Here is a 12,260-nt window from a genome sequence, read left to right as displayed (position 1 = left end):
CAGGACAAATGGGGACGAGTAGGGCTTGGGCAATAATTCAATATGATCAGATTTATTGTGTTTCAATGGGATCATATTGTGAAGGAACTATGATGATTTCCTGGTACACAGTTTGGTTGAGATCTGATATATCTGAGGGAATGTCATTTGAAAATGGCACAAATCACTATGCCATGCAGTTCAATGCAATGGACATTAATAGTGTTATTCAACATGTGATTTCACGTACGTGAGCAAATGTCATAGTATGAATATTGTGATTATTGTGTTTAGCCTATATTGCCCAACCCCTAGCCCACTTAACCTGGCTGGTTGTGTCATGAGAATACAGGACAACACTGCAGTGCAGAAGAACATTCCTACAATGTCCCTGGGGCAGCACTCTACCCCCACACAGAGCGGGAGGTCAGCGTAGGCCCGTCTACCCCGGTACTCACCACAAACCTCTCCGCGTGCTGCTCCACGTGTTTGTAGGTGGGCACGGAGATGGGCACCGCCTGCTTGTCGCTGTAGTCGTAGCTGGGCTGCACCGAGGTCTCCTCCCCCGTCTCCAGGCCGTCGCCCTCCTGGGGGGGCACGGACAGCACGGCCAGGACCAGCTCCCTCTCCCCGGCCCGGATCAGGTCAACCACCTGCTTGTGGGTGGCCCCCTCGACGCTCACCCCGTTACTGGAGGAAGAGGGGCAGGGGGAGAAGGCACAAAGGGGGGGAGAAGAGGGAGAGAGAGAGAAAGAGGGACGAATAGAATCAGCTTTGTATCGCATGTTGTTTGTCTGCGTCTCCGTTGTTACACCTGTTACTAGTTGCACAACCTCAGACAGCCTCGCCCCTCTGGGAGGGAGTAGCTTGTAACTGTATCTCGTCTGACTCTCTAAGCCACGCTGTGGGGCACAGCAGCAGTGGTATACCATGTCCACAGGGTTTTCACACAGACAGGATCTCCCTTCACTCACAATCAAATTAGAAATCTTACCAGATGCATCCTTTTAAAAGGGAAATATAAAAAAGGCCACGCTGATCTAAATTCAGCAATGCATCATAATTATCACTCTCAATTTGCATCATAACCTTGTCACAATGCACCCTAACGGCTATAACATCCTAGTGTGTGTGTGTGTGTGTGTGTGTGTGTGTGTGTGTGAGTGTGTGTCTGTGTGTGTGTGGTGGCTTGGGCATCCTTTGCCACCCATAGATAAGCTTGTCGCTATGATGGGTTTGCTCAGCAGCATCGAGTGTCCTATTAAAGCCTCTCTATGGCCGGAGGGGTCTACCCTGTGGTGTTGTTGAGAAGCCTCCCTCTTTAGCTCACTTTGCTGGGGCCAGATGGCAGCAGCATCAGGTGCCTCTGAGCAGGGGGACAGAGGGAGGGAGGGGGAGGGCCGTGCAGGGGAGCGAGAGAGAGAGAGAGAGAGAGAGAGAGAGAGAGAGAGCAAGCGAGTGGCTACTTGCCATACGCAATGTTTCCGTCATTATTTATTCATACTTGTAATAGCAAACAAACACGCGGGTTGAGTGTGAGATAAACAGGCCGAAGAGAGGATGGAAAGACGAGAGTAGAGGAGAGGTGTGCTGTCACTCCATTATGAGGGCAGAGGGCAACACAGGGACATTCCTCTGGGCTATTGGACTGTACACAAAAGGGGGAGGGAACCGAAAGCAGCAGATAAAAAGGGGAAACGTATCCATCCTCATCCCAGCCATGTACTCATCCTCCTCCAATCAGCCAAGAGGAAAAACACAGGAATCTCTGCCAGAATACGGTCTTGAGTCAATACAATCATACCGTCTGCATACGGTCATTCAGCACCGACCACGCAGGTGGAGTGTGAATCCGGCCAGGACGTTTCCCAGCAAAGGTCCTGTAAAACCACACGTACAATAACTACCACCACCAGAGCATCTTCTCCAAAGCCTAGTTCATCACAAGAATTATATTATTTTTAAGGCAGTCAAAGTTAGCTTGTTAATGCAAATGCACCAGTTCATATATCAAGACAAATAAATACAATTTTGATGAAGATTTGCTTACCAAACGTACCGGTGTCTGCAATGCATTGAGGTCCATCGGTTTTAATGCTTAAAAGAAAATAGGGGATGAACCTTTATAAGAGTTGGACACTATATATAAAGTTGGACACTGCGTTGTTTGAGTACTCACTCATATTACTGAGTAACTAATGCCCCTTTAAGGTACATTTTGAACAGATACAAATGTGTGATTAATCACAGTTAACTATGGACAATCATGTGATTAATCGCAATTAAATATTTGTATCAAATGACAGCCCCAATTATTATAATAATCAGTAGGCTACATACAATCAATACTAGGGCTGTCCCTCATAGTTGATTAATCAATGAACCTAGTAAGTATGAGATTTAAAAAGGACAAACTGGTACTACTGGTAGACAACTTCACTCCACTCCAAGCCAGTCCGATACCCACATTGAGCAACTAGACTATTTGGAGAACCAAAAGCAGATGGAGCAACATCATAATTGATGGCATAAGGTTGGATTGTGCAGAGGAATCATGGGACAAGACTGAGAACAAGGTGTGTGAACCATTATTCACCAAGCTGAAAACAGAGGCCAACTTAGTTCAAATCAAACAAGCCCACAGAATGGCTCAGAAGAGATGCTGAAAACCCCCAGAGCCATCATAGTGAAGCTTCTGCGGTTTAAGGACAAGGAGCACATCATGGAAAAGGTAAAAGCACACCTAATGAACACCTCGGTGTACGTCATCAATGAGGTCTTAAATGGCTGAGGAAGAAGAGAGCTGAACTTCTGCCTGAATCTATCTGAGACGCATTTAGATGCATTGATATAAGACACTGAGGTGGCAATACGAGGGTAGAAGATATTCAGACATGACAGAAATAAGCACGGCGGAGAGGTGTAGCATTTTACATTCAAGAATCAAGATCATACGAGTCAAGATGCAGACCACCTAGCTTTAATATACAGTACCTACAGACCACCTAGCTCTAATATACAGTACCTACAGACCACCTAGCTCTAATAATACAGTACCTGAGACCACCTAGCTCTAATATACAGTACCTACAGACCACCTACTAAGCTAATACAGTACAGACCACCTAGCTAATATACTGTACCTACAGACGACTAGCTCTAATATACAGTACCTACAGACCACCTAGCTAATATACAGTACAGATCACCACCGCACCTAGCTCTAATATACACTACCTTGAGGATATGCTACAGACCGCCTAGCTCTAATATACAGTACCTACAGACCACCTAGCTCTAATATACAGTACAGATCACCACCACACCTAGCTCTAATATACAGTACCTTGAGGATATGCTACAGACCGCCTAGCTCTAATATACAGTACCTAGACCACCTAGCTCTAATATACAGTACCTACAGACCACCTAGCTCTAATATACAATACCTACAGACCACCTAGCTCTAATATACAGTACCTACCTACAGACCACCTAGCTCTAATATACAGTACCTACAGACCACCTAGCTAATATACAGTACCTACAGTCAGACCACCTAGCTAATATACAGTACCACTACCTACAGACCACCTAGCTCTAATATACAGTACCTACAGTCTAGTACCTACAGACCACCAAGCTAATATACAGTACCTACAGACCACCTAGCTAATATACAGTACAGACCACCTAGCTCTAATATACAGTAGCTACAGACCACCTAGCTCTAATATACAGTACCTACAGACGACCTAGCTAATATACAGTAGCTAAAGACTAGAGTTGTTCCGATACCGATACCAGTATCGGAAATCCCGCCGATACTGCCTAAAATGCTGGTATCGGTATCGGCAAATACCCTCTAATTTTGTGCTCCGATACCACGTAATTTATCAACAACACTGCGGTCTGCTGTGAGCATTATAAAACAAACGTATGTTTAACCGACCGTGAATTAAAGTGTCAATGCTGTTTGTCATTTTAACAGCAGATTATAAATGCCATCCTCCCGACAGAGCGGTGTTGACGGGGAGCTCTGATGGGTTCGCTTGGTTGTGTTATTAGCATTGAACAGCTAACCGAAAGCTAGCGTTGAGTAACGTTAAAGGTTTAGCCATAACGTTACCTTGGCTAAAGTTGGGGCTATTCATAATCCAGCAATAATGGCTGCAGACCTGCAAGCAAAGTACAGCAAGTTGGCAAAGGAGTATTCCAACGTAAATCACATTTTCACCAGTAACGTCTTTCCATCTCTCGGTAGCTCATGCTAGCTAACCTAGCTCACGTTAGCGTCGTCACTGAACCACCTCGCATACACAATTAATGACCGTTAATGGACGCCTATTCTTTATTCCCAGCGGAAGAGTGCTGCCGAGTGCTTCCGCGTTTTCCCTGATTGGCTGCGACACGCCCCGCGGCAGCGCGGCAGCCGCAGAGCGGCAGAGCTTGAGGCATTATGTAGCCGTAATCCCCGATGTTTTTCATTCGACGCTTAGCTCAACTGGTATGCCGCCGTGCTGTGGATCCTGCGGTCCGTTGGTGACAAGTTCGATTCCCTTCAATTTTTTTTTTTTTTTTTTTTTTTTTAACATGCATTCTTTCGCCAGTTAAGTTTAGGCATGTTAACTTTAAGCATTGTTTAGGAGTTGGTTATGGTTAAGGTTAGGCATTGTTTCGGAGTTGGTTAAGGTTAGAAGGGTTAAGTTTAGGCGCTGTTAAGGAGCTGGTTAAGTTTAGAGTTTGTCTTAGAGAATGGCAATATTCTTTCGGAGTTGGTTATGGTTAAGGTTAAGGTTAGGCATTGTTTCGGAGTTGGTTAAGGTTAGAAGGGTTAAGTTTAGGCGCTGTTAAGGAGCTGGTTAAGGTTAGAGTTTGTCTTAGAGAATGGCAATAGACAGCCTATTTCCGCACTGCCGCTCTCTCGCGCTGCCGCGGTCACATGGGCGACGCGACGCACTCTTCCGCTGGGAATAAGCTACACACGTTGCGGACAGCCATATCGGTGACAATGTTTAGCTTTTAGTGCCAAATGATAAGAGTCTGAGGCGGAGTCTCAAAAGAGAATGTTGAATATTTATTGTGCAAAAATCACAACAGAACAGATCCTCTGCTACTTCAACGGAGCCTTCTGGAAGCAAGTGCAGCAACGAATAATGTCCGTGTGGATCATTGGAGTAGGGTATATCTGCAATGCTGCAGCCCCATACTCATTGATTAATGATACTAATACAAATCTATACAGTCACCTGTTGTTGAATAAATACCATTACTTTCTAGTTATTACTAAAAAACAGTATATATAAAAAAAATATATATATATATATAATTTATATAATTTTTTTTTATTTAAATTTTTTTTAATGTATGCACTGGTATCGGATCAGTATCGGTATCGGCCGATACCCAAAGCTTAGGTATCGGAATGGAAAATTTTTTATCGGAACATCTCTACTAAAGACTACCTAGCTCTAATATACAGTACATTGAAGACATACTGTATGCACAATGCTACAGAGACCACCTAGCTCTGATATATAGCACATTGAGGACATATACACAATGTGTGTATAGTCAGTTCTCCCTATAGTCAGTCACTAATACTGGCAGAGAAATATATTTTGTTGGAGACATAACATTGACTGGTTCTCCAACACCTGCACACTGAGGAAGAGGTTAAGTGAGGCAGCTATGGTTTGTAAACACACCAGATTGTGAATTTACCAACAAGAATTAATATATCGGGTGTTCAATGATATCATCTTCTACTTGCATAGATCATTCTATCCACTAATTATGCAACAGAGACGCTGCATGACAGAAGAGGACCGACAGAAAGGGACAGACAGAAAGGGACAGACAGAAGGGGACAGAGAAAGGGACCAACAGAAAGGGACAGACAGAAAGGGACCGACAGAAGGGGACAGACAGAAGGGGACAGACAGAAGGGGACAGACAGAAGGGCACAGACAGCAAGGGACAGACAGAAGGGGACAGACAGAAGGGGACAGACAGAAGGGGACAGACAGAAGGGGACAGACAGAAGGGGACAGACAGAAGGGGACAGACAGAAGGGGACAGACAGAAGGGGACCGACAGCAAGGGACAGACAGAAAGGGACAGACTGAAAGGGACAGACTGAAAGGGACAGACTGAAAGGGACAGACTGAAAGGGACCGACTGAAAGGGACAGAGTCGACAGACTGAAAGGGACCGACAGAAAGGGACAGACAGAAGGGGACAGACAGAAGGGGACAGACAGAAGGGGACAGACAGAAGGTACAGAAAGGGACCGACAGGGGAGCTCAGCTGTTTGGCAAGCACATCATTCACTGAGAAACAGTCACAAAAATAAACAAACTAAAGAAAAGCCAATACTATCGATCCAAGATTCAGGAAATTAAGGGTGATATCAGAAAGTTATGGCGAACCTTTAATTACGTAATGGGCAAGGAAAAAGTTAATAAAACTCTTAATGTGAATATGGTAGAAATGTTAAAGATCCTCGTCACTGAACGGTTAAAAGTCATGTGGCTATAAAACCTAGATGTGATAAGCCATGTGGCTATGATAACCTAGATGTGATAAGCCATGTGGCTATGATAACCTAGATGTGATAAGCCATGTGGCTATGATAACCTCCCTTGGAAACCACTCCAGCTTTCAGCTAGGATTGTGGCAAAGCCACTGTGTTATATATATATATTTGTTTTACCTATGCTTTAAATGAAGGAGTTTATCCACAAAATTGAATGTGAAAAATAGCAAATGTGACCAATCTAGAAAAAAACAACAAGGAATATTTTACTGGACCAAATAGTAGGCATATTAGTATTCTGCCTGTTTTTAGCTAAATTATGGAGAGTAGTGTATTGAAACAGATTTAGCATTACTTTTTGGAAAATAGCATCAACACTGAATTCCAGCATGCATATAAGGTGGGTTATTCAATGTGTACAGCTTTAACACAATTAACATGACTGGTTCAAACTAATTGACAGAAAGTTAATGGTAGGTAAGGTATATATTGCTGGACTTTAGTGCAGCTTTTGATTTAATAGACTTTAAGGTACTACTCATCAAACTAGCTGCTTACAGATTCAAGACCTCAGCTATGATTTGGATGAACAGTTACCTATCCACTAGACAACAGTGTGTTGTTTAATGGTACCGTGTCAAACATTAAATCACTACAATGCGGAATTCCACAGTCGCCTAGGCCCCGTTTCCTATTCCATATTAAAAAATGATCTTCCTTCCTTCCATGTATTACAAAATGCATGCTTGGTTATGTATGCTGTTGATGGTGGTGTCTGAAAACAGACTAAAGATGAACAACATCTGATAAACTAAAAGTATGTTATGCGGCTCCAGGCATGATCTAAGGATATTGACTAACATCAATATCATTACCAAAATTAGTAGAATAATTTCCATCATCAGAAGGTGCACTTATCTTTTAACTGAGATAACAATCAAACAAGTAATACAATACAGGTCTTATCCCACCTATATTACTGCGGGGCAATCTGGTATACTGCTTTAAAACAAGAACTCAATAAGATCAAGCTCAGCCTCACTCAAAATAGAGCTGCACGTCTTGTTCTTCACTGCTCAATGAGGGACAGTGTGAAAGGGATGCATGCCAGGCTGTCATGGATGAGGGTAGACTCAGAGGAGAGACTGACATACAGTCTTATCCAATATAGAAACATTTGTCATACTTGTCTTGTATACAATACATAGATAACACCGACATCATTATGATACAAGATGTTTTTACGAAACGCTTCACATTACCCTTACCTAAAAGTTTAAACCAATGCTTTAAAGACAACTAACTAGTAATGTATAGAATTATGTCATACTGGAACAGACTACCACTTCTATATTTAACACAAATTCAGTTTTAAAAAGAAATTAGGAACAGCAATTATTCAGAAAGAAATCAGTTTGGACTATATATGATGTGATATCTCCAAGACTAATTGTGGTGCTTAAATACATTAAAATGCTATTCTGGAAAGAGACCATTATATGAACAAATAAATAAATATATATCTAACCCTAACTAACATTACGGTCATGCACCTGTCCTAATATACTAACCTACACTGTAGCACTCAACACTTTGATGAACATTGTTACTCAGCTAGAGTTGTGCCCTTCCTGATGACTTGTCGTACAGAACTTGTAAGTCGCTTTGGATAAAAGCGTCAGCTAAATGACTAAATGTAAAATGTAAATGAGAGAACTTCCTATATATATTTATTTTTTATGATTTAATTTCAATTGCTTTTATTGATAATTGTAACTGTGTGAATGTACATCATGTGATGGTTATATTTTATTTTGTCTTTTGTGTGGACCCCATGAAAAATAGTTGTTTCCAAGGCAGTGACTAATGGGGATCCTAAATAAATATAAACAGAAAATAAACGTGGGTCCATTTAAAATATTTATGTTGTCAATTTGAAACAGTCTATAACCTCCGGACCTCAAAGTGTCTCGTTAAATACATAACCTATGATCACGTCAGTTTCTTTATTTCAGCAGCAGTATAGGTTTGAGTGTCACATGGAAACCACTGGTCAAGTCATATGACTGGAGAGGTTTAGCTCTCTACACACTGTGAAAACATAGGTTACTTAGGAGAGAGCCTTTTTGATGCCTCAGCAAGTTTTCCACCCCAGTGCAGTGTTCCTTGTTCTCTTTCTGTTCTCCCTTACTTTCAAGTGCACTTTCACATTTGCTTTCGTGGTCAATTATTTTGCCTGCTTGTACTGTCCAGTCTTTCACCACATCAAAGGGGTAGCTGCAACAATACAAAAATAAAAACAACAACAACAACAACAGTACTTCCTACACAAAATATATACATGACCTAGTCTATAAATCTAGCCTATGATCACTCTCTTTACCCTGCCTTTTGCACCCGACGCTCCTGCAAGAATATTTAGCCAAGAGATTAGGTCTAACATTAGGGTAGATGAAGACATGAATCAATTTAGTTCACCGCAGCTGATATGGAGAACTGAGAGAGGCCATGAGGAAATACATATTTCTCAACCTAGAAGTTTAAGAGTTAAAGGCTAGAAGGGTGTATATTAAAAGAATATATAACAATACAAATATATATAACACTACTACTACTACTACTAATAATAATAATAATAATAATAATAATAATAATACAATTACTTCAACCTTTCCTTCAGGATTTCTTTGAGATTAAAAATAGACTGCTGGCCGTGCCAAAACACAACGCACTTTCGTACCATGTCTCAAGGGTCCAGCCTTGCCCATCAACTCCACCCAAGCACATTGCCATGGAAAGGGACATAAACAATAGACAAGAGTATGAGGTTAGGAGAAAACGCCGTAGGCCAGAAAATAAAACAAATGCTCACATACAGGAGCGACTCAGCGCAGACTTCAAATTACTTTATCGATGGCACGAAGTTGCAAATTTTCACTCGATAATTTGTAAAGTGCAATAGTTATAATAATCCCAGCACTGTTTGCATCTGGCTTTCCCTCAAAGTGAGTTACGCAATCTGACACGTGACCTGGCAGGTATCTTCAATTAGGGAAACCCACAGGAATAACCCTCATTTGGGCATGATGGTGGCAGGTCACTGGGAAATGCAATACGTGTCGGATTACGTAGGTCTGTTTGAGGAAAATATTATACATACACATTACACTATTGTAACTAAGGTAATTGTTAGCCAAAGCCAGGTCATTTTTTGAAGTCTGTGTACATTGAGTCGCCTTTATGACCAGCATTTGTTTTCTGGCCTAGTATAGTATTTTCTCTCCACCTCATACAGTACTACCAAGAAGGTAGAGTACACTATAGGTTGTGTATACCAAGTAACTAACGAGCCTGCATTACAAACTGTCAGTCACAGACAAAATGACCACCAACACTTGTTGACAGTAGAACAGGCTCCTCGCAGCGCAGGCTAGTGGCAGAGATTGATTGATTGAAAACTTTATTAACAGATTGTAGAATGGGTACAGTACAGCTCAATACACACAATTGTTAAGGGGATGCAGACCAGAGAAAGACTTTCGTCTTGTTGACATCAGGGTCGCCTTCCTGGCTGTTAAAAACGTTCCCCAAATGTGCCAACATAAAGGAAATCTCCGAGCCCTCACCACTGCGGAAACCAGGCACTATGCACCACATATAGACTATATATCTATGGAGCTAACAACGTTAACGCTATGCTACTACTAGCCTTAGCTCTTACGCTAATTAACATGCGTAACGGCGCTGCTGGTCCAACTTATGCAAGATGATCAGATGGTTAGCTAGCTTAGCCAGCTGCAGTAGTAGTAGCAGCAAGGTAACGTTAATGGTGAAAAGACTTCATGTTAATTAACGTTAGCCTGTTCGTTTGTTGTGTGTTGGAGGTGGCGTTTAAATGAGTATCGGGATACATCGCCGTTAACCAGTTTAAAATGTGTGGTGGAATGACAAGTGGGCTAAGCTATAGGGGGCTAGCTATAGCTAACATTATCCGAGGAAAGCTTGACTTACACCTCCAGGATCCGGTCACCCTTGGAGATGCCCGCTCGGTCCGCCGCCCCTCCGGGCAGAACCGCACTGACGTGCTGGAGCGGAGCGTACAGTTCCCCGTTGATGCTTCGCAGTTGTCCCCCTTCGCTGACTTGACCGCGAACGTTGAATCCATAGCCCGACTCCGACTTAACGATCCTCACCACCCTTGGACCTGACGTCACCGTGGTTGCGTTCTGGCCTGCGGTACCGGGTCCATTATTACGGGATGCCGAAGGGAGACCCGACCGAATTTCATCGCCTTCATCAACATCCGCCATCTTCTACACAGACCCTACTACCCCCTCCAGTCGGTGTCTTGTAGCTGCAGATTCAAAACAACACACGCTCGCTCTCGCTCTCTCTCTCTCTCTCCCTCAGCAGCTCTTCCAGACCGACTCCCGTTCGTTGATAATAACCCGCCCCTCCGTCGCATCACGAGACCCCGCTGCTCTCTCTCCACAACCGGAGGCATCGCGGGAAGTCTTCATCTGAACACAGCCGTTACCTCTTTTAGTCATCATCATAAACATAAACATAACATAACATTTAAAAAATGCTGTATGCAGACAGAGTAATTGATTGATTGATTGAAAACTTTAGTAACGGATTGCAGAATGGGTACAATACAGTTAAGGGGATGCAGACCAGAGAAAGACTTTCGTCTTGTTTACATCAGGGTCCCCCATTTTCAATTAATCAGGACATGACATACATTTGACGTAAAAACTGTACATTGGAGGAGGTTGGGGGGGGGGGGGGGGGGGTTGGGTAGGAGAGGTTGGGGGGGGGGGACACACTGTACAACTGTACAAGCAAAACTGTACATTGGAATATTGACAACCATACTAGGTAATTTACTGTACATTGGAGGGGGGGGGGGGACACTGTACAAACAAGCAAAACTGTACATTGGAATATTGACAACCATACTAGGTAATTTACTGTACATTGGAGGGGGTTGGGTTAGGACATTTACAGGGGCTAGTTTCGAATTGCAGTCTCCCGTAGGTGTTCTTTGAGAGTGGTTTTGAAAGTGGGTGATTCACATTCCTTTACAGCTTTAGGTAGGGCGTTCCATGTGGCTGTGGTTTGTGAGACAGTGTGTGTTGGAGGGGGGGTACACTTTTATTACAAAGGCGGAGCAGTAATAAATGGATCTGATACTGACCACCATACTCTGCTAACTTCTTGGCCCTAGTAGTGAGACCAACCGGCACAGGCTACACTTAACGACTACTGCATATGGAAACTAGATTGGGTGCTCAGTGGAGCACATGATATGTCTGCAGCATGCTATAGTTGGCAATACATATTTCCCCCCAATGAATGAAGGACTATGGCATGTACACATAAATGTTTTGTTGTCTCTTGTGTGGCCTTTTCAGGATGTCTAGCATACACAAGTTGTTTCCAATAGAAAACTCTAGTGTTTATGTTACTATTAGTGAGTTGGATGCAATCCTACCTGGAGGGGAGAGAACAGATGGTGGAGGTAAACGGTACCCTATCCCCCCCCTCCCAGTGAGCTGTGGTGTTTGTTAAAGTTATGTGACGTATACCGTATACGATTGCATGTAACTGTATAACTGTTTCCACAAGAGGGCGCTATAGGCGGAGCTATTAATGCTGGCGCCAGGTAAGAGGTATAAAAGGAGATGTTAACTCCCCCTCTGTCTCTTCCTCCGTCGCTCTCACAAGAGAAGGACTCTTT

The 12,260-nt window shown here is 43.0% G+C and overlaps 1 protein-coding gene across 1 annotated transcript in view; it reads right to left on the bottom strand.

The window, feature by feature from the left end:
• snx27a (sorting nexin 27a) overlaps positions 1-10,909 on the bottom strand; it is a 34,008-nt gene extending 23,099 nt beyond the window's left edge. Inside the window, exons 1-2 of the mRNA XM_084312226.1 lie at positions 10,529-10,909; positions 438-669 (exon numbers count right to left, since the gene is read on the bottom strand). Of these exons, the coding sequence (XP_084168352.1) occupies positions 438-669; positions 10,529-10,827 (531 nt within the window). The 5' untranslated portion in view covers positions 10,828-10,909. The remainder of the gene's footprint in view (positions 1-437; positions 670-10,528) is intronic.
• Between the last annotated feature and the right edge of the window lie 1,351 nt (positions 10,910-12,260).

The sequence above is a fragment of the Notolepis coatsorum genome (genome assembly GCF_963971535.1).
Source record: "Notolepis coatsorum genome assembly, chromosome: 4".
In the NCBI taxonomy this organism is placed as follows: Eukaryota; Metazoa; Chordata; class Actinopteri; order Aulopiformes; family Paralepididae; genus Notolepis; species Notolepis coatsorum.
Note: the sequence above shows the minus strand (reverse complement) of the source record. Positions and strands in the feature narration are given on the sequence as shown.